The sequence below is a fragment of the Trachurus japonicus genome, chromosome 5, assembly GCF_045865225.1.
Source record: "Trachurus japonicus isolate A0001 chromosome 5, Traja_1.0".
NCBI lineage: Eukaryota > Metazoa > Chordata > Actinopteri > Carangiformes > Carangidae > Trachurus > Trachurus japonicus.
This window is the reverse complement of record NC_140911.1, coordinates 13,294,759-13,322,302: the sequence shown is the minus strand read 5'-3', so window position 1 is coordinate 13,322,302 and position 27,544 is coordinate 13,294,759. Positions and strand designations below refer to the sequence as shown.

The following is a 27,544-nucleotide window of genomic DNA, read 5'->3' as shown; positions in this document are numbered from 1 at the left end:
TTCAATCAGCCTGTCAGCTTAACAATAAAGAAAAACGCACAGCAAGAACAACAAGCTCGTACATGCTAAAATGCACACTAGGTGCATCATGATACGTGCAACGAGAATCATCTGTGAAAGGTGTTTGCTCTCCAAACTGTGTGTGCTTGTGTGTGTCTGTAAGGAAGGAATTAATTTGGCATCTTACACGTTTGCTTGTTTTCTTGCACCAAAGCCTGATCTTTGAACTGCTAGTGAGGAGCCTCCAGGCACCATGAGCTCACTGCATAACATCTGACTTGTGTTTCAGTGATCAAAACCTACGCGTCATTATGAAAGCAATGCGGATGAAAACATGTTTAGCAGAGTAAACCAGCGGGCCCTTTAGAGGTGAAGAGGGGCTGGTAGCGGGGGGCTGGAGAGAGGATGTGAGTGACATGGAGAGGAAATGCCATGATTCACTGATGAAGAGATACAAACAGAAAGCAGCTATTTCTTTTCAAGTATCATTTTTAAATAGATTGATGACCCAGTACCTGTACAGACTCATCCTCTTTACTGTGTTTCAAAGTTATCTACCGGCACAGACAGCTGGGGGGGAAAAAAATAAAATTAAAAAAATGGGCATTAGCTGCTCCCACAGTTGACAGTATCCACAGGCTTCCAGTTTTTCAACCCAGCGTCTTGCTGAATGTCTGGGTTTTTGTGCAGCTAAAGACAAATTGGAGGGGAGGATATTGACTCGCTCACTCCATCACACATTGTCGCAGGCGAGCAAACAAGGTGAGCATCGATGGCAGTGAAAGGCAAGATCCAGCCTCAGCTGAGGGCTCCATGAAACATCGGAGAAGACATAACGCAAGAGCTGGCAGCCCCCTCTGCCTCACGCTGACTGTCAGAGATTAAAGAGGATGTCAACAGCAGTTTAACACAAGCTTAAGTGAAGAAGGCAGTCTCAGTCTGAATATTCTCACAGTATCTTAGATCTGTCAGAAAACTGAGCAGGTGATTCTCATCCACCACATCTGCTTCCAGGAAGTCGTGGATTACCTAGCCGGAGTTTCAAATGTGCAATTACTAAAAGCAGATGCCTGATAGAAAATGAGCGTAAACATCCTTTTATTAAATGCTGAATGATGCAAATTTAGATTCACACAACCAATAATCCTCTCTCGTGTTAATTTTGGAAAGCTTAAATTGCACAACTATCAAGAGCATTATTACTCTCTTTTGAAGATGCAGACTCAATTCTAATCAGACTCCATGGGAAGAAAAATGAAATATTATTAAGTATGATTATTCTAAGCAAGGCTCTGAGAAAACGTCTGTGTTATAATCCAGGGATTTGAATAATCAGGTTGAAGATAATGGGCTGGGCCGGCCTGGGCGTAAATAGAGAGCATCCACTCATCCTCCCAGTGCTGAACTTAATGAACTTTTAATTGATGCGGTTTTGCAAGTCCTTTTGTCATGCAACAGAAACAAGCCTCTGCTGATGGGCCTGTTTTCCCGACTGGCTTCAGATTGGTTTACAGCAGGCCCTAAGTACCATGTAGTTAGTTTCATGTGTCATATAAAATCTGCCCAGGCACAACGACGCCTGCAACTAAAACCTTAAGTGCATCCACAGGAATCACTCACTGGCTTTGCACTTCCGTCTTAAGGAAGGAGGAGAAATTCAATCACTGCCGGTTTGACACACTGAAGACGAGGCACGTGTTCCTGCTTTTAGTTGTCTCAAAGAACACTCGGGCAAAGCTGGCTGGGGTTTGTGTTTGTCTGAATAACATCCCCGATATGACCAGGGTCTGAGTCACTCAATCTGTCAGTGCACGTTGTTTTCCCTGCCCACGAACTGCGATGCATAGATAGAGATATACCCATGTGAGCCAGGTCATCTTTATTCAATGATTTGCTTATTTAAATGAAATGTGCCTGATCTGTATCTGACACAAATTCCCAATACAGTGCTGCATCAGTTTTGTAATGGGGAGCATCCTCACACAAAGCACTTGGCCCACTTTACTTCTCAACAACCATCAGTAACCACAGCTCGGGGACTGTAACACAGCAATCTGTTAAAGAGATAAATAATCAGATTTGGCACAGCACTCCCATCTCTCTCTTGCCTTTCATTTGTCTTACACCAGGAAAAAAAAAGATAATTAAATCATTTAGGGTAAGGCATGCAGTGGCACAGTGAAGACGATAGGAAAGGATGAAGTATAAGGCCTAGAGTGTGAATAAGGGGGGGGGGGCAGACGTAGGGGAATAGCCTAACATCAGCACCAGCAGTGAAGGAGAGTGTTGTGACTGGTTTCCCAGGCTCTGACCTATAGCATGGCGGACATCAATCTTCCCACTTTTTGCTGATAGATTGAGTCCATCAGCACACGATGCCATAGATCATGACTTGTTTATGGCCCAGAGCATCTCATCAAAAGAAGTGAACTAGAAAACAACTGGCTACCAGCTGTTGAAGCCATCTCTGTGTGCGGTTCCTCCTGTCTGTCTACACATAAACACAGCACAACACCTGGAAGGTTTGCACATTTTCTGTCCGGGTCTATAGGCACTTTAATGTTCTTTCTCCTCTAAAGGAAGCTGATGACACGGTTTTCCTCGTCGCTGTTACAAGATCATTAGAGTGTTCTTCCCCCGGGCTGTCTGACAATAATAACATCCTGACAGACCTGTCGTGGGTGCAAGAGTCAAATTTAACACAACGCAGGGAGCTGCTGAGCGTTTCTTTTCTTTCTTTCTTTTTTTTCTCCTGAACATATTCTCAAATGGGAAAAAACCCCATGAATCCTACACTCTTCTCCTATTACACTAATGTAGCTCATTTGGTGTAAATTCTGTCATTTACTACTGTTTAGCTATCCACCGTTTAAAAGGGCTCTTCTGCCGCCAGCCCCTCACCGCGCTTTGTGCTCACTGATTCCCAGCGCACTCCACATTTCAATATCTTATTAATACAGAATTAACCAACAAGCCCGCTCGCAAAGAATTAAAAAAGGATCTCTTTAAATTAAAAACCAGTGTTACCTTCACCAGTCCACACATTTCCTTGTTAAAAACTCATTATTATAGGTCTTCCGCCATCTATTTATTAGCTGTATCAAAACAGAGGTCTTAATGTGAATGCATAATTCATAATTGAATAAAAAAAATTCAGACTTTAAAAAGAGGGAGAAAAAAAGCTGCTAACCACATTCATGAATGCTTGACTGCTTCCTAATTGCAATGCAATTATCACATGTTATGAACAATGTGAACTCTTAAGCAAGTAATTATAACACAAGGAAACCTGTGACGACCTTTAAAATTTCCTACTTGAGGTACAGTTTTACTAACATTGATACAAATGAGATTTTAATCTGAACATTAGTTTGTTTAATCCCGCAAAATTGGCACACCACGGTTAGATTACTTTCCCTTTTTTCTAATTCATTTTACATCCATTTTTAAATCCCAGCAGATGGGTGATTGGCTAAGCAATGCAAAAAAAAAATTATTATTTTCTGTATTTATTTTTCCGCTATCCTTAAAGACATCCCCCGAAGTAGCAGTATTAGACATTATCTCTTTTTGAATCTATGTATATGAATGAGATTTTAGTGGCTGGAGTTATTCCCACATGGCAACACAACAGTCAGTGGTGTAATGAATCTCCCTATCCGGCCTGCTGTCTTAAAGCAGGGCTCAGACTGGAGGAGGAGCAGCAGCGTTGTGCTCACGAGCCACCAGAAGCACAGGTGGTAGCGATATAGGCCAGTCCCCCAGGCTCTTGTAGCTGAAAGTTGTGTGTCTTGTATAGTGCCTGTGTCCATATGGCTGCCTGTCTCGCTCTCTTCGCAGCCACAGCCTCCACACAGGGCGCTTTTCTCTCAGCGCTGATTGTGGTTAGCCGTGGTTGCACGCCTCTCGACATATGGAAGATGTTGTAAAGTTTGTTTTTCAGGGATGTTGCTGCTATTTAGACTGATTGTACGAAGCCATGAGCTCCCCATAGATGCCTGCTTGTCAGCCCCTGGTGACATGGATTGGTCAGTAGATAAATTGATACCAGGCGGGGATGTTTACAGTTTGTGCACAGTGTGAAAGTGCCTGATGCTTTTGGGAGTTTCATGTTGTGGAACAGACTGCTCCAGGTGGGCTCTGGGACATGATGCAGCGGGCAGCGACTGGGGGGGGGGGCTGGGGGCCTTGCAGTCTTGATCAAAGTGAATTACACCATGGCTCAGTGATACTAAAAAATTACATATTGATTTGATTGTGCTATCACAACACGAGGCCCCTCTTTTGAGAAAGGAGCAAGCAGAGATCACACAGATTCACTGATTCCATACTGGCCAAGACTCATTGATTAAATAACCCCACTGTTTTTATGTGGAAGCAACATACACTACGCACACCTGACGCATCGGCTTAACCATCATGCCTGAACTTTTGACATTTCATGTGACCACCAGCCTGTGAGTGTTTGTGTTTCAGAAAAGTTTTGATCAGTGTTTATTGATAACTGTCTCTTCTTTGTGTGAATTCCTCCTGCAGATCCACGCTAGAAGAGCATTCCCCGCACAGTCACCCTCTCTACGGCCACGGTGTTTGCAAGTGGCCCGGATGCGAGGCAGTGTTTGATGATTTCCATTCATTCCTCAAGTAAGTAAAAGCGATCGTCGGAGGTGCACTTCTATCGCACTTTGTGTGTCCTCGTATTGGGTCGATTACACGTTTCATGACCCCCGGCAACTTAGAGGCACTACAGGTGCAGCCGGTTGTTATCCCTGAGTGTCACTGCCTGGGTTGGCCCTCTCTTGACAAGGGTACTGTGGCGGGGTCTCCTTCTGAGAACGGCATGGGCCTCTAATTCCTGTGATAAGTACAGTTCCCATGGTGACGGGGGCCGTTTTTCCCAAACAAACAACGGTAGGATGTTTATCTGTGGCAGCCCACACTTAGGGCGCTCTGCATGTTTGCCCTTGTCACTGGACAGGAGGATTGGTGTGTGTGTGTGTTTGTGTGTGTGTGGCTCTGACTGCCCTGCTCAGCTCTTTCTGTTAGTTGTCTTTGAGTTTTTCCTGCTCCTACCCTATAGGCTTTACTTCTTTGACTTCGATGCTCTAACCTCAGCGGTATGTTCAGATCATCCAGGTGTACAGTAGACTTAGACAGCTGCGAGGAACACAGCCTCACCTGCTGTGGAGCATCTCTGCAGAGTGAACAACAGTGCAACGTTTGACTCTGTCCAGCCTGACGCAGGCCTTTGTTTTGTGCCATGATTCTCCCCCGTCTGAGTCAGACCCCTGGTTTACTAATCAAGCCGGTGTGCAGCGCGCTCTAGGTAATCCAACACATAACAGCGCCATGGTTACGGGGAGGATGAAAACATCTGCGTCGTGGCAGCAGATCAATGGCTCACTGTCACCCCAGATTAGTCGCACTTTAAACAAGATATGACACAATTCCATTATCCTAAAACAAGCCCTCAGCGAAGACACGGTTTCCTCACAGACGCGGGAGAGAAAGGTGCTGCAGAGGGGACGCCTCGCAGGCTGCTGAAAGTTTTCATCGTCTTTGTCAACATTTTGAATCCTCTTTTGATCATTTGTATAAATCCACTTTGAGCACAGTTTGCATTTGAAAAGCTTACCACACCGGATCGTACAGTACAGGCTCTGTACAAGATTAAAAAGAGGCAGTTACTTATTTTAATTTTAATTTAATATACTTCCTGTTGAGAGTGAGTTATTAACCCACGTATCACACACACACACACACAGACTCGCATATTTCAGCTTTGGGAGTGACCCCTTAAATCCATCACTATTTATTGTATTCTGACATTGCCTCACCCTTTGTTTATAGAAGAGAGGGGAATTAAATTCAGTGCGCCTGGTAGAGCTCTGCCTGAAAAAGTCTCCAAGTGCACTCTGCTATGTTTTTACAAGTGTTTTTATCATGGCAACATCTTGTTTACTTTAGTTGCCTGCTCAAACTGCTTGGAACATGTTAAGAAAACATTTGGGGAGAGTCTCCACAAAGCTGCCTTTGTTTAACAGCAGGCAAGACTGCGAGCAGCTCACCAAGGTGTTAACTCTCAAACCCTTAAGCACTTCCACATGAAACCCAGCAACTGATACTGCCGGCCTCCAAAAAGAATCAAAAATAAAAACAAAGAGTACATCAGACGTTATAAAGCTCTTACAAAAGTCTCCTAAGGTTGAGAGAAATGTTGAAAATACAAGTGTATGTGTGTATGTGTGTCTGCTGAGTGTGTAGTCAGCAGAACACGGTGTACTGTGTACCAGAGAGAAAGAAAGGTGAGGAGGACTCTAACGTCAACCAGATTTCAGCTCCACATGCCAACAGTAACAACTAACACGGGACTGAAATGTTGTTTTAAACTGTGTGTGTATTTATTCTATCTTTTAAAGAAAACATTACATACCTATGCGCACTATCTCGATAAATACAAAGCACCAAATCCCTGTTCCTGTTTTCAGGATCAGCGCACAGATGGGTGTGGTTGGGTTCATAGCAGAGCCTGGTGTTTTTATGAGGGTCAAGACCCTTCTCTTCAGTGTCCAGTCAGAGGTCACAGCCAGTGAAACACTGCAGTGCCCTCTAGTGCTGCACTGTCTGTCTGCTGAAACCACAAAAACTTCTCTCTCTCACACCTCCCCACCATGTGGTAATTCTTCTGTAAGTTATGCAGCTCCGAACCACTGAAAACACACATGCAAATAAGCCATGGGTAAAATAATGTAGAATTAAAAAACATACATTTTCTTACAGACATAAAAATTTGAATTTGCAATCAGTGTAAAAAATAAAAGCTATGACTATTTTTTAAACATCAATTTTCTAAGCATTTTAAATGTAAATACAACTGTCAAGAAGTGTGCATTTAATTTGAAAATCCACCAAGGAGTCAAGAAGATAAACCTTCCTTAGAGACACCCTTAAGCTCTGGGTTCAGTCTATATAATTAGAAATGGTAAAGACAAAAAAAAGAAAAAAAGACGAAGTGATATGTAAAAAGCAGACTGTTACAGGAATGTCTGTTTAACTTGTTTTATTGTGGCAATTTACATTAGAAACGGTCATCCTGCCAGAGAGCTTTTAAAAGTGGCTTGATTTGAAGTCCAGAAAGTGACACATGCCAACGTTCATACTCTCTCTCGATGTCAATTCCCTGTATCCCCTGCTCCCGTGTCCAGACACTCCTCTCAAGGCTGCATTAGGGCCATTTGAATATTTCATTTCCTATTAATTATGCACTGTGACTCTCCATGTCATTAGAAGAAATAAAGTGGAATGTAACAAAGGATGAAAAGAAGCAGGGCACATGTCTCCTATGAACAGAGAAATTCCAAAGCTGCTCACGTAGGCCACCCTTCATTGAAAATTCAGTCTGTGCCAGTTAAATTGAAGCTGAAACGTCTTTACCTATTATTTTCTTCTTTCAAATTTAGTAAGATGTCCTGAAATGTTTACCAGTTTCATTTTCCGAGCTACTTAATTAAATGGGCATTTATTTGACTCAAGCAAATGGAAAGCCCAGAGAGGTCTGAATTGATTTCAGGAGAGGGAGGTTATTGCCCACGCTTTCTTTAAATAATTTTAATTTCTTTTCGCCACAATAATTAACATCAAAGCGCCGAATGTATATCACAGTCATTTTGAAAAATGCATTATCAAAACACAAAAGAAGGGCCCGCAGGTGGGAAGAGACCACGCTCCCCATAAAGATTTAAATCGTTCACCTCCAAGGTTGAAAAAGCTGAAGAGAAACCTTCACCATTTCAAGCAGAGAACTATCAATTTTCCTCTCCCCCGCCCCCCCACATGTGTCTGTTTTCTGAGTGTATGTGTGGTGTTTAATGCACAAATGTGTTGTCTGTACATAAACCAGTGGCGTCAAATTTATTGGGCCATCATAACGCCAGCGCTGCCGCCGCACCTTCACAGGTTGACTCTGGCTATTTTTGATTTGCAGTAAATGACAGAAAAAGTGCATTTGAAAAGGCAGACGCGTTACACACCTCTCTGCCGTCTGCCGGCGCCAGCCTGGTGACAGTGACCTACATGGTCACCGAAGATGTGATATAATTTATGATATATATAATATATTGGATCCATTAGCGAGCATAATGAAGTAGTGAAATGAAAGGGTATTTGTGAAATCAGTTCAAACATCCTGCTCGGATTATGATTAAATGATTAATGAAATGCCCCTGCATAAGCATTTTCAAACAGTAATTCATGCGGCGGCTGATAAAATTCCTCCAATCATATTTCCTTCACTCGTGAACCTTATCTCCACCATTTTATATAAATCACAGGAAAAAAAAAAAACCTGCCTGCTGCCCGGCAAGCTACTTATTTAGATTAGTTATAAATGTACAGGAAAAGAGAACATCTTCCCAGTATAAAATAATCACGCATAATTATATCCATAATTCAAGTTTGTGACAGATCCCATCTCCTCGTCCTGTTGTCCTCTGCATTTGGCTTCATGACTTTAATTTGAACGACAAAATTAACAGAAAAAAAAAAGCACAAGCAGAAAGGGCAAATTCAACCTGAAGAAATGGCAGCAGGGAGCTGCTGCATAATTTAGCAAAGGAGTCCAACCTGAAATTCTTGAATGATTCTTCTTATCTGTGAACGGTAGTAGAAGCAGACATGACCGCTATGAAATATTGAGTGTCATCCGTGCATGTTAAAAGAATTGTTTCTGCAGACATTGTGTGTGTGATTTTTTGCAACTCGCTGTTTGTTTAATGTTGGAGCTCTGCATAATATTTACCTAAACGCTGCCACATACTCTCTGTGCATTGTGCCTCAATTACCAGGTTGCGTCACTGAAGCAGACATCACAGGGTTTTTTTGTCTCTCACATCTAAAAGGCTGCAGACGGTCAACGTGAAACTGACATCAGTTTTTTCGTGTGTTTTTTTTTTTTTCCGCAGGCATCTTAACAATGAGCACGCCCTGGATGACAGGAGCACGGCCCAGTGTCGGGTGCAAATGCAGGTCGTACAACAGCTGGAGCTGCAGGTATTGTCTCCGCGTTTGTTTTGGCCCAAATATTTATGTGTCGTCTTTTCCTGACACTTCCTCAGTGTCTGCCTGAACCCCTCCCTCGTCCGCTTGATATCAGCCACGGGGTCACTCGTGGAGGGTGGGGGGCGGCAGAATGAAATAATTCTGTACATTTGCAAGTAACCAGTCATTAAAAATGTGTTATGTATGCAGGCAGGAAAAGATATATGAAGGACCCGGGGCTAAGTAGGGAAGATAATTACATTTTGAATTTTACTGGGTTTTAAAGTTATTTATGACTTTTAACTGTTTGGCACCAACAATAAAACACTTGTGAAATGAAATGACTCGGCAGCAGTGGTGTGGGCCCTCAGTGTTGAGTGGGTTAAAGGAACAGGAAGGTTATTGTAGCCGGCCACAGAAAACTGTTGATGCGGTAATCAATGGTTTTATTGCAATTGGTCTCGAATGGTCTTTTTCTATGAGAAATGTGTGTGTACATTAAGAATGCACTTATGGAAAAAAAGCTTTACTGTCATTCCATTAGGGAGGCTTTATAATGGCCACTGAGTCATATGTGTGTCTCTGTAATGGTGAACAAGACCACTATGCTAATGTAAGACTGCACTTATTTATTGGTATTACAGGGCAAAGTAAATCCAACCATTTCATTAAACTGTATTTTTATTAATTAGCGGCCTCTATGGTTGCAAAGTAAATGCAAGTCAGGGTGGAATGTAATGCCTTCCAGACTTCATGCAGTATTCACTTGTGTTTAGCTACATAATACTCAGAAATGACTGATAATGACCATAAAACAGTTGTGGTTTACAGAAGGTTAACCTTAAACAATGAGAGTTCAGTTTCTCAAACATTACACCAGACCAACGTCCTGTTATTTCCGCTCTTCTGGTGTATTATCCACAGGGATAGAGTGAAGGTTTATCAGAGACAGACTTCCTCTGCATGCAGCCTGTCACCATAATTCAAGCTGGCAGCTAACACAGCACTGAGTTTGAGACAGGTAGAGAGGACCTGGGCTTGTTACTGGCAATGAGACGCAGTAGACTTTAACCTTGAATTGGAGACAGTAGATTGTGCTGAAGTGCAGAGGTGTTAACAAAGGCTTTTTAAAAACAAATAATTAGACGGACGATTTGTTCTCCTCACTCCTCATGACAAATGATGCCTTCACGGCAGAGGGATGCATGGAATTAATAAAAGCGCAGATAAAGATTTTGTTCATTAAAAATGTAACATGCTCTTTTTCCTCATTACAGCTAGCGAAAGACAAAGAGCGTCTGCAAGCTATGATGACGCACCTTCATGTCAAGTCCACGGAGCCCAAAGCCACGCCACAGCCGGTGAGTAGCGACCCTGTCATACGTCTCTCTCTTGTCCCTCCCCCCCATCCTTTTGTTTGTCTTAATTGGCACACATGTATTCATTAATCCCTTCCTCCATCTTCTTATTTATCTGCTAAATAAAAACAGCTGTTCTCCTGAGTGAGGCAGTAAATATTGTTTGGACCACATCTGCTGACATCCGAGATTCAATTTAGTGTCTGTGATGAACTGGATGCACTGCTCTGTGGCAGCTTCAGAGAGGCAGCGCATGTTTGTGCAGAGAGAAAAGATGAGAATGTAGCGGAAAATCGAAATAAAAGATAACAAATATAATATTTTCATAACAAGATACAATATGATGTTTAGTGCTTTTAAAACCAACGTGACAAAGTGCTTTCCTGCCAGATAACATCAGATATAAAAAAAAGGAACATTTATTAAATACCAAACAAATCTTAACAATACATGTTGAAAAATCTGAAAGGAAGAAAAATGTTGATAAAATGAAACAATGCTTCAAATGAAACAACTAAACATATTCATTAAAACTGTTTCCTATTCCTATTTCCAATGAGGGCTGAACATAGGATATTATTGATTGATTGATACACTATGTGGTTATAAGATATTAAGTCATGCTTAAAAGAAACTTGCTGATGGCAGACGAGGTGTTAGTAGCACCTGCTGATTTGGATTCTGACATTGATTTTGTATGATAACAGATGCGTCTCTGGAGACATTTCAACCCTCGTTTGGAAAAGTTATCAGTAATTGCCCTCAGCTATCTGTTCTGTAAAAGTAATTGGTAAGGTCAGATATGAACAGAATCTTGGGGTCAAGGTAAAATAGAAAAAAATGGCCAGCATTTTAGTTTTAACGTTAATTTTATTTAAATTGTGTATGGCATAGCAGTCAGATTGCACTGTTACTGTTGTCACTGGACTGTGAACAGAGGTGATGGTGTTCTTGCAAGTCTTGCAGGATGTGGATTACTGGTTAGCAACTGAAATCCTTAATAAATGTAACAGCAAATCAATGTATTATCTTTGTGACACATTCCAAACATCATGCTTATCACTCTTAATATATGCCATGCCATAAAGCCCACTGCTTAATCCCTTCCCTATAGGGGCAGGGGCTTAACATATGGCATTTAAGTGTCTGTGCTATTTTGTCTTGTTTAAGAAAGGGCCTCACGACCATAATTCAATCTGTATGACAGTTCATTCAGAGAGCCAAATGTGTAAAGATCATTTCACTGCAGGGTGTGAAACTGAAATCATGCGCACAGACGCACAATATACATGCAGGCGTCCTGTCTGTGAACACTCTGTGCAGCTTGGATCATTTATTTACACTCAGAGAGGCGGCTATTGACGTGCGGAGGCTGCATGTGCGCTCCACACAGCGCGGCCAGTCAACATAAAGCGCCTGGAGATGTTGAACGACAATAGGCTGTCTGTTAAAGCTGCGCCTGTGTCACACACACTGATTGTGTAGATTAGAGTGCAAAACGAGGGCTCTGACACAGGGACATTTGTATATGAAAAGTGGTAGGGGCGGCAGATAGCATCTTGAGTTCGCTACCTCTCCTCTCTCCCCGGGGCCTGTGAGAATGGCTGTGTCAGAGCTCAGCGTTAACACTCTCAAGGGGGCGAGCAGGGATTTTTATTCAAATAAATAGACTCCCATTCTCCAGCGCCGCTTTTCCTGCTGGGAGCTGCTATGAAATGCTATGATAAATATGTCTGGCTTCGGATGGGTGAGTGGTGGCCTTACACAGGTCAGGGCCAGTGGCCCCACTCAGGCTTTAGTAGGATTGCAGCATCAGAGGTGGCCAGAAAAAAAAAGCCTCCTTTGAGTAGATGCTGAATGAAAGTATTCTCAGAGCTGACTGCAGACAGAGGCACTCTGAAGTAACAATTGTGTTCTTGCAGTAATTACTAGTTCTGTTTTTCTGCTGTTCTGTGCTGTTGCATATAATAAAGGCATGTTTAAGTAGCCAGCTGTCATAGCGAAGTAGCTCAGATGAGTTTGCTGGTTTACATTTAGTTATAATTAAAGACAAACAAACTGATACTGTGCATGCACAACCTCAAATGAATAGGATTCATTTTATTATTCAGAGGTGGTTGGGGGCGGGGGGAAAGATCAAAACAAAATGTGCCACATTAGCAGTGCGTGGCTCTCCGTGTGTGTATGCCTCTGTGTGTGTATGTGTTTGCCTCTGTGTGTGTGGGTGGGTGTCTGTACTCGGTGTCACTAAGCATTCTTGTCAGAAATCTGACCTTTTACGCCATACATAATTAAGGAGGGACTTTTTGTTTATTTTCTTTAGCAGCTTGCCGAGTCAAAGCCAGTATAATTAGATCACCAATTACCATTTAATTAATTTCAGTCTGAAGTCTCATTTTGTCTAGGCACTGGAGTGAGCCCAAATGGTGAGGCAAACAAAGGCAAGGCTATTACCAGCCTGTCTGGCCTATTGTTGAAGCCTCTGTGTGTTTATGGCCAGGGAATATGGATGAAACATGAAACAAAGCCTGCTAATCCACAGGAAGAGAAGTCAACACCGCAGCCCCATTCTATTGATAGCATTGTGTCAGAAACACGCAAACCCAAGTGTGATTTATTTTGTCCATGATTGAGAATAACACATCTTCTGCTGCTACCGTTGGTGAGGATGTAGTGTGCATTTGTGCATCCCAGCAATAATCCAAATTATTTGGGTAGACTCGGCCAAAAAGGCAGAGTTCACCCTCCAAGACATAAATAGACATTGTGAGGACTTGGACGCACGTCTGTTAAAATGGGAGAGTCAGAAAACACAAAGAGCAAAGCAGATTCCATCTTAATAATTGATAAATGCCTAATTTTTAAACAATAGAAATGTGTGTAAAAATAAAATAAAATGAAACAAAAAAAAATGTTACTTTGGCAGCACTCTGGATGTGTTAGTCTTAAATTCCCTTATTATACCTGTTGGTGATGAGTGGTAATTTGGTGGTTCAGCGTTTTTGTGTAGAATCAGATGTTAAAATCCACCATCACCTTCCCGCCATTATCAGCAGAAATTAGACATCTGATCCCCTGTAACCAACAAATGATGTCAGCGATGAGATGTCTTCTCTCCACTTCTCCCGCTCTTTATTTCTCCCTCTGTGCTCTTTTTTTTCCTTTTTCTTTTTCTCACAGTCTGAAGTCATGTTTAATTTGGAAACTGGCCTCCTTTGGCAAATTAGCAATTAGAACAATTTTGTGGGAATATGTATATGTGTCATTAGTTTTCCTGCCAATTAATAGCTGGAGCAGGGGGTCAGGCTAGAATTTTCCACTTGACTGCTGCTTCAGTACGGAGGCTTGGCACTTGGCTCGCAGCCGCCACAGCTGCTGGAAGCCATGCTATACCTTTGGAGCACTTGCCATAATTAGTTTACCTTGTAGCCATTATTACTTAAATCCCTCCTTCTCCTCGGCCCACCCATCCCATCCACACACACACAGGCCTCAGTGGTGATACCAAATATTCTCTGCACAAGGCTGTCCGTGAAAATGCCATTTTCACTCCGGCCATCACGGCTCTGATGATGGAGGTCAGTCAGATACAGTAGTTAATCATCAGATCACCTCTGTAAGCAGCTCCTAATTAGAGTCCTCATTATAAAATTTCAGCTTGTAATTAGCCCAGATTGGCTTCTTCCTCTGTCTGCCTTATTAGCAGGGCTGCTCAGCGGTAGGTGAGAATCACACTGTCATTTTTCAGAGCTGCTCGGGCCGCCCATCTTCCCTCCACTACTCAACCCTCGCCGGTTACCACGCTGCAGACCCACAGTGGGGAGATGAGGTGTAGGAGGGGGGGTGGGGATGGTCGTCCAAACGGGACAAAAGATTAAACAAAGGCGGCGAAACAGAAAGCTGGGAACAGGCCTGACACGGCAGTGAGTAAAGGAGGAAGGGAGGGAGGGAGTGGAGAGTGTGAAGAAACGGATGAGGAGGAGGAGGAGGAGGAGAGGGAGAGTGGAGGAGTGGAGGGCTCCAGGGTTGTTTTCTAAACATTTAGCAAACGTTCATGGATCATCTCAGGTCCCACCTGCAATTAGAGAGGAGATGTGCATAGTCAATGAGGTGTCTGAGACACAGGGGTAATTAGCAGACTAACTGAGCTCCTGTCTGTCTGTCTGTCTGTGTGTCTCTGTCTGTTTGGTCCGGCTCTGACTTCCTCTCCTCAGCTCAACCTGGTGTCCAACGTCACATTGTCTAAGTCGGCCCCAGAGGCCTCCCCTCCTCTGAGCCTGCCCCAGACCCCCACCACGCCCACGGCACCGCTCACACCCCTATCCCAGACCCACTCTGTCATCACAGCCAACAGCCTCCACAGCATGGGCCCCATGCGACGGCGCTACTCAGAAAAGTACAACATGCCCATCTCTCCAGGTACTGCGGGATGTGCACACACTGTCACACTCATCTGTCCTGCTTAATAACCACGTAGCCACACATACCGCAACTGTATACACACACGCGCACAGCCATGTAATCACGCTTTAATTTGCGTTATCAGCCTCTAATTGGACATTACTGTTGACACCCGATCATTTAATCCCATGTTGACACCATTTGTGTTTGTGCCCTGTGTGCAGATCTCAGTCAGAACAAAGAGTTTTACATGAATGCAGATGTTAGACCGCCGTTCACGTACGCCTCACTAATAAGACAGGTAAGGACTCTGCTTGAGCTTTTTTAATCTTATTTGATTTGCAAATGGCAGAGATACAGCGACTTTACGTTGTGCCATACAGAAGGTCACTAAACTACTTTTGTCTGACTTCTCTCTCTGTTCGCTTTTCAACACAATTTAAACTGAAGGGCAGATTAACCGTCTTCAAATGAGTGCAAGAATGCGTACGGGATTCAAAAAACAGCCACATATGACAATTGCATTTGATTAAGCATTTCAGTGGCTGTGATTATTACCAAATTCATTTCACACAACAGTAGGGATGAACCTGTTTTAAGATGGCCAGTCAATTATCGCTCGGCTGTAGTAATCTGGGATCTCAGGAATTAATCTGCGCTGGCCATAATTGCTGCCCTGTAATCTGCCTGAGAAATGTTTTCGCTCGCCCTTCATTTACACCCACAAGGGGAAATGTATTCAAATCTGCCGTTTTTTGAACAGAAAGTGCAGCAGAGGAGACTTCCCATAAACACAGTGCACTTTTTACATAGGCAACTTGTTTTCCCCAAGAGAACACACAAACCTGCATGCCTCTGGTGAATTATTGATCATTTTGTGAAGGGAGCAAAATTGTAAATGTTTGTTTCTGTCACTGTCTCTCATCCAGGCAATCCTCGAATCTCCAGAAAAGCAGCTAACACTAAATGAAATCTACAACTGGTTCACACGAATGTTTGCATATTTTAGGCGCAACGCAGCGACGTGGAAGGTAATTCTGCTGTTCCTCCTGACTCTTTCAAATCGGTACCAGAGAAGAAGGAGACATTGTGTTGACGTTAGGGAGAATTAAATGATAGCCATGCATAATACCTCCAGAAATGAACCTTTACACAAATACATAACAATCCCCCACTTATTCTGTCCAAATGAACCACCCTTTAAACAAACACATGAACCACACAGAGAAACCAAGCAGAGGAATATGTGCATTCTTGTAAAGGAGAGCAAGAAAGAGAAAGGGTGGGTGGCATTAGTTTAACTTAGCAGTGCTCTGCCAGTGACTCCTGGCTGAGTCCCTCACTCACTTCAGAAGGGAACACTCTGTTTTCTACTAGGCCACAAACACACACACACACACACACACACACACACATGCACGCATGTAATGAAAACAAAACATTAGTCTGAAAAACAGAGATGACTGGAGTCAGAGAAAGTGAGATTTTAATGGGAAAGACAGTGATGAAAGCCCCTACTAAGCCTTAGTTGATCTGTGAGATGAGACCAACACGACACACACACACACACACACCACCCTGCTCCATCCCCCCAGCCTCCATCAGCTCCCACACTTACTGACAGCCCCTCCATAGGGGCACATTGGAGTTATAAACACTGGATTCCACAACTCTTTTTCCACACATACACTCTTACTATATACACATGCACTCTGTATAGCTCCTGGAATAACAAGGGAACGATGTATGAGAGTCCATGAATTTAAAGTTGTAATTTTTTTAGCGGAGGGAAATTCCGACTCAAAGTGAGCAGCCGAGTATTGGGAATAAAATGTTAAGTTTTTACCACCTCACACTGTTCAGACCGTCTGGATGATAAGAAAAAAGAATGTCACTTACTGTATTGCCATGGAGACCAGTAAATATTTACATGTTGTTTAAGTCATTTGAAACTCAAGGACCATTTACTGCCAATAACATTCTGGTTTATTTATTGTTTTCATTCAGGTTTCTCCCAGTGCCTGTCAAAATATTTCTTCCTTGAAATGAAATTCTTCCCATGCAGACATGTTTACTGTACTGATAGCAACCTTCTTTTCTTCTCTTTTTTGTCTTTACACCAACTGCAGAATGCAGTCCGGCATAATCTTAGTCTTCACAAGTGTTTTGTGCGAGTAGAAAACGTAAAAGGGGCTGTGTGGACAGTCGACGAAATAGAGTTCCAAAAGAGACGGCCTCAAAAGATCAGTGGGTAGGTTGTCGGCCTTTTGAGCCCCGACTAGCGTCTGTCTCACCGTTGACTGATGGGAAGAGGCTGCTGCTGCTCCATCTCATTGTCTGTCTGCCATAACGCCCAAAGTCCCCGCTTGCTTTGGCGTGCCTCCCCTTCATGCTTTCAGAAGCCTTTTGGTGATGCCTCATAACCCACAATGGCTTATTTTCATTTTGATCCTCACCCTCTCCCCTCGTCTGTCTGTCTGTCTGTCTGTCTTGTGTCTGTGTGTCCGTCCTCTGTCTCTGTCCTGTCGATCACTGCATCTGCATCTGGCTCCCCCCTGCCCTTTCCCCCCCCCTTGCTGGTTTGCTTTCCCAGGGTGCCATTCGCACCAACCTTTCCCTGCATAAGTGCTTTGTGAGAGTAGAGGATGAGTTTGGGTCCTTTTGGACTGTTGATGATGAGGAGTTTAAGCGCGGCCGCCACATACAGCGAGGCCGCCCTCGGAAATACGCCACTGATGAGAACTTTGACGAGCTGCTCGTACAGTAAGCACTTCCGCCTGCCCTGCAAACCCCTGAGGCCCCCCGCCCTTCCCCCACCTGCATGCTCCCCACCAGTGTTGCCATCATGCTTTCTGTGTTTAGCTTGCCATCCATCATGCTTTCAAGACCTACCTCCATCAGCTTAGTCCTTTTTCTTCTCCATGAAAGTGGTGATAGTTGTGTGGTATTGTCAAGTGATTGAACATCTCAGAACTATTGCCTTAATCTCCACATTACTACACCAGTAAATGTATTTAGTTCTTATACAAAGTGCATTGATTTCTTTTTATGAAATAAGATACTGTAGTCGAAGATCACATGCTAGGTGAGACATGAGTCTGTGGTTGTAATTTAATTTTTCTGTTTGCAGAAGTCCAGCCTTAGTGAAGAACATTCAGACCAGCTTGGGCTATGGTCCGACCCTCTCTGCTGCCTTCCAGGTAAAAATAAAATGTGACTTCATCGTTTAGCTGCCTCACTTTAAAAGTGGAAAAAAAAGAAAAGAAAAGTCTCTGTCCGTCTTTGTTGTTAGGGGATATACTGGTATGAAAAGAGTGATGGGCAACTGAGAAAGTGCTGACAACTCTCTTCCGTTTCAAATTTAATGCTTCGGGCTTCGCTTTTCAGGCTTCAATGGCAGAAAACAACATACCTCTATACACTACTGCTTCCATTGGAAGTCCCACCCTCAACTCCCTGGCCAACGCCATCCGTGAGGAGATGAATGGAGCAATGGACCATGGAAACAGCAACGGCAGTGACAGCAGCCCAGGACGCTCACCCCTGCCAGCTATGTGAGTGGCACACACACTTTCTATCTCCAACACAGTCTGTGTACGAAAAGAGAATAAAGGGAAAGAGTTTCAGCTCCACTGAGACTGTAACACTCTAAATAGATGTAGACAGCGCCCACCCAATATGCACTAAAATTACCTAATGCGTGGCATCAGATGAAATAGAAACAATGCCAGGGAGGACAATAAATAAAATGAAGACGGATGATATTGGAGTGGTGTGTGGGGTCATGGCCAGAGCTGCGGCTGGCCTCCCTGCAGAAAAGGAAACTCCACCTTTTCAAAGCTTCCATCATCAGACCGTTCGGGAAGAAAAGAGTGCAGCCCCTCTGTTATTTTAACAGCGAGTTTATGAACTCTCCTTTATGTGTCCTGCTGTCTGTCTCGGTCTCGCCATAATCAGCATTCCAATTTGTTAAAATATTTATAAAATGCCAGAACGCAGAGTGACAGAGCTGCTGGCTCCGACACGGTGCAACATGAGCTGCAACACATTGAGAAACGCCTCTGAGCCGCTGAAAGAAAAACAACACAAAAGCATAATTAGTCTGGAGGACATCATCCAAGATTCTCATGTAGGAAAGTTGCGGTCGGCCTGGAAACCGCAGCTCCCCGTTCACTTGTTGTATAGGAGTGTCTGCTAAGTTGTTTGAAGCCTAAAATAATACAGCGCACACTGCATCGTTTCCAGATGTGAGGGCAGACCACCGATGTGCAGCGCGGGTAGACTCGGGGATGGCCTCCTGAAATGTCTGAGCTTGGGGGAAATTCTGCCTGAAAACAAAAAAAGAAGGTGCAGTAATGAGCTCCTGGCCAAATGAAAGAAAGTGCCATCCCTAATCACTGTGAACATAGCTCTGAGCATGGCTGTGGAACAGGAAAGGCAGAGACAGGATGGGTGTGCTGGCCTGAAGGCAGCCTGCTTCTCCCTCTGCCCCTCTGCTTCTATCTTTAGGCTGATCGAGCTCGCTAACTCTTTCTTTATAATTATATCTATAAGCTTTATGCAAGTACAAAATGAGTTAAAACTGTTTTCTTTTGCTTTTAAAGAACTTTATTCTCTTATTAACAAAACATACCCACCGTTTCATGCCTTCATATTGAGTGTTATATACAGTGAGTGTACTCACACTCAGGGAATGAGCCTTAAACCTAACATATGCAAACCCCCCCCCCGTTAGTCTATGAAACTCAGGCTCACACTGTTGCTAATACAAGTTCATCACAGTCAACTGCGCTACAACATGTGTTTTCCACATGTGCTGCCGGTTGACAGGACACAGCTTTTTAACACAGCGAAGAAACCAGAGTCTGTTTCTGTTAAACAGCCAGACGCGAATCAGGTACCCAGAGAAGGCTAATTATAAGCAAAGTGTGGAATCAGCATGCAGTTCAATAGCATAATAATAACAATTTCATGTCTGCCCTGCAGCCACAGAGTCAGACCTGAGGCTACGGCACTTGTGGAGTTACTTTGATGTGAAAATGATAGAAAAGCTGACTTTACTTTTTCCCCTCTTTATAATTTACACCAAAATATGTCAGCTCATTAGCATAGGAGCGTCTCCATCACAATAGTTGCAAATTACACAAGACGTCCTGGTGTGAATAAATCAAATGTGTGCTTTGGTGATGAAGAATGTGCCAGTTGTCCCTTGTTGTTGTAGTAAATGAGCCCGGTGCCTCATCCTGACACCGCTCTACCTCCACTCCAGCAGCCTGGCACCGCAGGTTAGAGCAGCAAGTCCCCTGCAGCTGCTCATAATGTTTTTTTCTGTCTCCCTCTGCCACAGCCAGGCCTCCTCTCCCCCTGCGCTTCATTCCTGCTCTGTTTCTGTAATGAGAAATTTGGCAGATCTCATCTCTTTAGTGGCTCTTTTGCCCAGGCTGTAAGCTTGGGGGGAGGGGGGGCTCATGTTTTTGCCTTGTTTACAAGTGACAGCGTTATTATTCTCATAAGGGCTCTGTTTCTTATCACAGTGTTGTGCCGAGTGCGCCGCTGCTGCTCTCTCTCGCACGCCTTTCCTGCCAGCGCTTTTCTTCCCTTATTGACACTTGGTTGAAAATATGCATTAATTCTGGAGTTTAAAGCATGTATGGCGGTGTCTGTTCGCTGTGTTTGCTTGAAGTTGATTAATGATAGAAGCCGGCTCAGGGTCGTCCTCTGGAGACCCGCCTCGCAGGTTGTGCATGTTAACGAGCAGGAAGGGGAACACACAGCGCGCCGCTGATCCTCCGCCACCAGGAGGCTGACAACGGCAGCCCACTCGCTCCGCAGAGTCCATTCTCTCCTCCCCTCGTCTCACGTTGTTAATCTTCCTCATTTATCAATTCTAAGTGAATACCCTGTTGTCGGTTGCCATGAAAATAAAAAGCCTGCAGCTTTGCCGGGATTGGAATACCTCAAAAGAAAGCTGAAATTATCATCAGCACCACTGAGGCCCCCGCTCACAGCCTCACTGTAGCCAGACATTTGTTTTTGTTCCCCTGTTTCCTTCTCTATAAACAGAATCAGCTCAGGTCTGTATCTCTTTGTGGCTGCCTGTGTGAGAGGTTATTGAAGAAGAAGAAGAAGAAAAAAAACTGCTTGTAAGAAAGTTAAGCTGGCAGAAGTGAAGCTACATGTTCCCTCTCTTCTCTTCTCTTCCAGGCATCACATCAGCGTTAAGGAGGAACCACTGGACCCCGAAGACCACGAAGGGCCCCTCTCCCTGGTAACGACCGCCAATCACAGTCCGGATTTCGATCACCACAGAGATTACGACGACGACCAGGGCCACGACGACATGCTGTAAGGGTTAGCGCCAGGCAGCCCTCCCCAGCCTCAGAGGCCGAGGCAGTCTGGGTCATCTGGGAGACGAGAAGCGCTCCGCAGATAACAAACACTGAACTGCAGTCTCAGCCACTGATGACAGCTCTCAAATGTCTCCAAGTTAACTTTTTAGTGCCATTACAATACATAGCAAAAACACACACAAACAACACAGAAGTACACCCCCCGACGCGAGGGTCCTTTTTTTTTTTCCTGATTCATTTCTACTTTTGATTTAAGTAAAAGCTTAAAAAGTGAAAACTTCATTTCTACTCATGTGTCGGACGGACTTGTTTGGTACGGGGGCGACGTGCTCGCGGTCAGACTCTGGGAGACCCTCGCCGTGCAGCCAGGACGTACTGCACTCTGCGGACTGCAAGAGGGGTTGTGTCTCTCCCCCACCCACCCCCACTCTCTCTCTCTCTCTTCCTCTCTCTCTCTCTCTCGCTCTCTTCCTCTCTCTCTCAGACACACGCATCTAACCACAAACTGAAGAGAGAGAGAGAATGACTGACGTTTAATTTACACCGTGTGTGTGTGTGTATGTGTGTGTGCGTGCGTACGTGCGTGTGTGTGTGTGTGTAAGGGAGAATGAGTGCAGACTGTTCATTGTCACTGCCTTCAACACTTTTGATTGGTTTGATTCCATCTAGGGTGGGAGGGATGTTGTTTTTTATTTGGGTGTATTGTTTTGTTTTTTGGGGGGTTAGAGGTTATAGAATATCAACCTAATGCATCTTTTTTTTTTTTTTTTCTTGAAACTGATCAGACCTCATGCCCATGCTGTGGAGATTCTGTGTGGTCAGCACTTGATGATGAATGTTTATGATTTCCTTTCATGTTGTTCTTTTAAACACACACACATGAAGCAGAATGTCAGATACCGAGCAGTGTTTTTCTGTCATTTATTCCACAATCTTCCCAACATAGAAAAAAAAAAAAAAAATTAAAAACTCACCACCACTCTGAGGTGTAGCCCACCCTTCACCCCCTCCCTCATGAAGTCCATTGGCAATGCACTACTCATAATGAAGGCTCTCTCCACGCATCAATGAAGCTTAATTTAAGATGCGAATGAATGACAGAGAAATCATGCAGGTTATGGTTTATCCTTATGAAATTATACTTTAAAACAGCCCCTCACGGCAGAGCATGCTTAGCTGCAACAGAATTTCTGATCACTTACAAGCTCCGGGTTTTTTAAAGCAAAATGAAAATGTCAGGTGTGCACCGGCGAGATAATGATTTAGACCAACTAATTGTGATTCCTGAACACAACTGTCATTGTTAATCAAATGTGTCTGCTTTTCCACGCTGTAATTTCATTCAGAGCTTGAAAGATAAACGTGCATTCCCTGTAGTTTTATTTGTATCACACGCATGACCAGTTTTAAGTTTTTTAGTGAGTGTTAATAATTGCACACCAGATGAAATGTTCATTTTCTTTCTTTCCTCCAAGGGAACAAAATCCCAAGACTTGCAATAAGACCTAAACATTGCACATTCCAGTATTTGACAGCCATCATAAAGGGGCCCAGACGTACAGTAAATGCCATGTGGGGGATGTGGATGCCTCGTTGTTCAGTGTCACCCAAAAAGCCAATAGTTGTAGTCCACAACATTGAACTGAGTGAAATCCACATGTGGTTTTGTGACCGATTAAAAAAAAAAAATTCCAGCCTCGATAGAGTTAAATTTTAAAGAGACCATGAATTTCAAGACTGCAATCAACCACTTTTAATTTTTTTTATTTATTATTATTATATTATTCTTATTTTATGTTTTATTTGGCTTTTTTTTTAGTTGTTAATGTGTTTTAATATCTTGTTCTGTGACTACCAAAGATAAACTACAAAGTCAATGTTGTGTGTTCCATGCAATAGCTGATAAGGCCAAATATCTCTCCTCCATTCTCTCTCATTGGACGATCTCCGCGGCTGCAGTCGGGCCGGTGGTAGACTCAATCGAGGGAAATGCTCCTCAAACTGGTGTTTTCATTCATTTTTATAATAATAATTTTAAAAAAAAAACCAAAGGGGTGTGTCTCGAACAGGACTGCTGCAGTAATGTCTTGCAGTGACCAAATCTGAATGGGAGGCGCTGACAGTCTGACTACACGATGACCAAATTAGGGAAACTTTTTATTTTATTTTTTTTGGGCCAGTGAGTTGAAAAGGGAGCTTTTTTGGTCAGGAACAGATTTGTGTGCAACATAAAAGGGTATGTAGAGAAAAGCTGGTGAGGAAAAATATACTGGTAAATGGGAAAAGCTTTGCAGAGAACAATGTGAAATGGATTCTACTTCAACTGGACCACACAATGATTCAATGTGTCTCTTCTTTTATTCCTTAACTTTTGTATGCTTTGAAATGATTGTATGCCACTTGTTAGGGGTTTTAGTGTCTTTGTTAAGATTGGCAAGACTTTATGATTGTGTTTAGTTTCTGTCAACTTATTACTTTTTATATTAAAAAACACTCCTGTCAACTAATAAGCTGGGTACAAGGTACTTTATGGCAGTTATTGTTATTGTTATTATCGTTTTTTAAGTTCACTGCTCATTAACTAAAAAGGAAAAAGGGCAATCTGTGGTTTCCAGAAGATGTATTTAATATCCAGGCAGCTGTGGGATGGGTCAGTTACAGCCGGGGCTAGGATCGTGAGAACAGAGCCGAGCTCATCCACAAACCCCCAGTCATCTGGCTGGTTTGTTTGGTATTCAAAAAGGAGGGAAAAGCGCTGGTTAGATTAGAACATTCTCAGCATGTGTAGCTTGACATTACTAAAGATAACAGCATGAGAAAACCGTTAGTACGCATACCTCATTTCAAACCTATAGGGAATGATTCAATTAAATGAGAAGAGGAATAAACAAACATTTCACTCAGTTGCACTTAGTTGTATGTCTTGCATGTGTAGTCTGATACTGTAGAGAGAAAAAAAAGTACAAAAAAATAATAAGAAAAAATGAAATTAGAGCTTGTTTATCTTAAAGGTTTCATCCTTTTTGCCAAAACCAATCCAAACCTCAGGCCTTTTGTTCATGGAGATATCACCCAGCTGTGTGTGGCACATTCATCCTGTCTGTTCTCTAATGGGTTGTTTTAAGGGCGTTCCAATATTAGGTTGTACATACATGTCAGTATAGCCTCTGTCTTTTCCTGTCCCCTCTCTCTCTCTCTCTCTTTCTCTCCCTCTCTCTCTCTCTCTCTCACTCTCTCTCTCTCTCTCCTTTTTTGTTTTAAGATCAAAAAATACATTTGTGTTATGATGTTTGCTTTATCGCCACTGCTTTGTATTAACTATGAAATAGCTATGAGAAAAAACTGCTGTATGTATTGGAATAGCAAACTGTGCTGCAAATGTATTTTACTTAGTAATCCTTGCTTTAAAAAAAAAAAGAAAAGAAAGAAAAAAATCACATCATCCTCACAGACATCTGGGTGAGCTGGGCAGGGGCAGGCTGGGGGGGAGATTATCCCCGATTTTGGATTTTAAACTGTAATATAGAAAACAGACTTTTCTCTGTTATCATTGACCTAAGCATTTTGTACAGATTTTTTTCCCTCTTTGTGTTAAGCTGTTTTTGATACTTCCTTTTGATGGTCCAACCACTGCCTTCTGTGGCTGTATGTTAAAGATTACTGCTCTGAGAAAAGGGCAGACAGGTATATTTCCTCTACAAGATGGAGATATCTTGCATGACTAATCCCAGGGTCACAGAGTTGGGGGTGGTGGGGGGGTATGGTTTAAGTGGTCAGTAATAATATAAGGGTGTATCAATCTAATGATATTTTATATGAAATTAATAGGAAAAAGAAGAAAAATATGCAGTGCCAAGATGTAAAGAATATTGTTAAATGCTGTCTTTTTTTCCTTTTTTTTTTTTTTGAGAATTTCATTTCACTCATGCATCAAAGATGTGTCCTCCTCATCCATGTCACGTAGGTAAAAACACACACATTTTGTTTGGCATCAAGATATTTATATTTTTATCTCAAGGGTCATTGTAAATGAGTCAAACCAAGCACAGCAGGCAGGTCGGAGGTGTAACGTCCTGCAAACTGCGGCCGTGTGGCATCAGATCTCCCCGTAACATCACACACACACACACACACAAACACACACACACTGGCACCCGAGCTAAGACGCCATTGTTTCATCCATCACTAACCATCCAGCCCGCTGTCATTCCATCCCCCTCTTTCCTCTTTCTCCCTCTCTCTCTCATCACACTTTTTTTTTCCACGCGGAGGGGGGAGGGAGGGAGAGAAGAGGGGATAGGGGGAGGCAGCCGAAGAGCTGTCAAGGTGCTCTCATCCTGCAGGAGCTTGTCTTTCTTTCTCTTTCACTCTTTTTTTTCTTTGAAGATGTGCTCTGTAGTTTCTTTTTTCCTGTTTTTTATAGAGAAATATTATTGCTCATCATTTCCATCAGTCTGTAACCTCCTCATCATTCCTTGTCTGTCTGATGCAGACCACTCTGTTGTAGTCAGTGGCGATGACTGACGTGAGCATTCTAAACATGCAATAAAATGCTGGTTGTTCAGATCGTTTCTTCAAGTCTCTGATTGCATCTGTTTCAAACAGTCTCCTGCGTGTTGTAGTTGAACAGTTAAAGACGCACTTGTGCAGCTTTACCCAGCGCAGCCTGTTTGTTCAGCTGTTAAAGTGTCAAAAGTTTCTCACTGAGATGAACTCACATTACCAGATAGACCAGATATTTCCACCTGCAGAGGAGTTCAACACAGACCTGTGTTTGTCATCTGCTGCAGGAGTCCCGTCTCAGCCTCCCTCAACATTAAATTATATCGTAATTAAAAAGAGACAGTTAAACTGTCTTTCCCTAACAGCAATTTAGGTAACTGCATTTGATAAGCTATAAATTGTAACACCATTAAAATTCCAGAAATAATAGCGATATGGATTTGGTGACAGGAGCTAATGCTGAAGACCAGGACTTGGGTTTTTACGACAGAGGCACAGGTCATGTTGGCTACTAAACAGGAGACAAAGATCAAGTCTAAGCACTTTTAATCTTGTGAAACAAGCAATTACAAATAGTTGCATTGATTTGTTAAAAAGCTTTAGGTGACATAAATCGTTTCTTGCTTAGCTTATTGCTGGAAAACATAAATGTCAAGTGTATTATTAATTAAGGCCTTTGAAAGACAAGATTTAATGGAAACGATATAAAATCACAAGCAATCTTTCTATTGGCAGTATTTCACTGGATGCTCCGGCTTCATATGTGTTCGTGTTGTTTTTCATGACACTGATCAGATAACATGAAGTTAGAGCGAACACACAGTAATGGAAGATGTTTGTGTGTCTTTGAAAAAAATCTGCCATTAACAGAAGCATTCACATGAATTAATCACACAGTAACTTACAGAGACGCTAACATATGATATTATTATAGTCCATAAAGTTGGATGAAATATTATGGGAACAGTGGGTCTCTGTTGATATATTGACACAGTGACATGATCAGCCAATACTGGCCTTCCATGCATAAATTCAGTCTAACTGGATAAAAACTTCAAGACCAAAATTTGCTCTCTGTGAATAACTTTATATTTACATTCACTAAAAATTTATCCTTAAATAAAACAAACTACTGTTTGCTTTCATTTTTATGATCGCTGTGAGGGATTCACTACTCACTTACCTCACAAAGTTTTTGTTTTACTGTCCCAGGTTTTGTTATCCACCTCTGAAATTTGTGCCTCATTAGCGGATGGCAATGGCAAGTCATACCAAAGCCAGAATCATCAATATCGATACCAATACCGATACCTTTTGTCAGGAATATATGTGGTATCAAACCGGAAGAGACGTGTCATGATTCATAAGGTGTATTATTTAAAGTCTTTTCTTCACTCAAAGATCTGCCAAACATGAAGCACTTTTTCTTACCATACTAAATAAAAACCATGTATATTGTGGGAATTCTCTGAAATTCTCATAAATTTGATGTGGTCTTTCATTTCAAGTTCTAAAGACTGACTGAAGGCAATGCGCTCAAACGCTGATCTGTACAACTTGAAACAAAAGATTGCTTTTGAGTTACGAGTGTGCTGCTTTCCCCTTCTTTATTTGATGCCTGCCCACAAGCGAGCCCTGAAAAAGGTGCATGTTTTGCTTCACTGAGTTCTCTGAATTAACAAGTTGCATGCACACAGAAGTAGAGAAGCAAACAGTGCGTGTCTCACAGAGAAAAGTTGCAAGATTTTTTTTTTTTTTTCCGGTATTAGTGGTTCATGTATTGATCCACCCACCTTCAGCCTCATGATGCTCAAAAATCAACCACACTTTCTTTATGCAGAAACAATTAATCCACAGACCTCACTGGTATGTGTTTATTGCTTGTTTAAATAACTT

The 27,544-nt window shown here is 42.7% G+C and overlaps 1 protein-coding gene across 32 annotated transcripts in view; it reads left to right on the top strand.

Annotated features, from left to right (window-relative positions):
• Nucleotides 1-25,709, top strand: part of foxp1b (forkhead box P1b) — a 149,116-nt gene extending 123,407 nt beyond the window's left edge. For 24 of the 32 annotated variants that reach the window (XM_085776425.1, XM_085776419.1, XM_085776411.1 and 21 more), the window contains 10 exons: nt 4,537-4,644; nt 8,961-9,048; nt 10,314-10,397; nt 14,609-14,813; nt 15,020-15,096; nt 15,725-15,826; nt 16,925-17,046; nt 17,926-17,995; nt 18,183-18,349; nt 21,000-25,709. In XM_085776425.1, the coding sequence (XP_085632551.1) occupies nt 4,537-4,644; nt 8,961-9,048; nt 10,314-10,397; nt 14,609-14,813; nt 15,020-15,096; nt 15,725-15,826; nt 16,925-17,046; nt 17,926-17,995; nt 18,183-18,349; nt 21,000-21,144 (1,168 nt within the window). In that variant the 3' untranslated portion in view covers nt 21,145-25,709. Of the gene's footprint in view, nt 1-4,536; nt 4,645-8,960; nt 9,049-10,313; nt 10,398-14,608; nt 14,814-15,019; nt 15,097-15,724; nt 15,827-16,924; nt 17,047-17,388; nt 17,559-17,925; nt 17,996-18,182; nt 18,350-20,999 lie in introns of all 32 variants that reach the window. The other 8 variants (XM_085776402.1, XM_085776404.1, XM_085776405.1 and 5 more) reach the window with 2 other exon arrangements.
• Nucleotides 25,710-27,544: the final 1,835 nt, after the last annotated feature.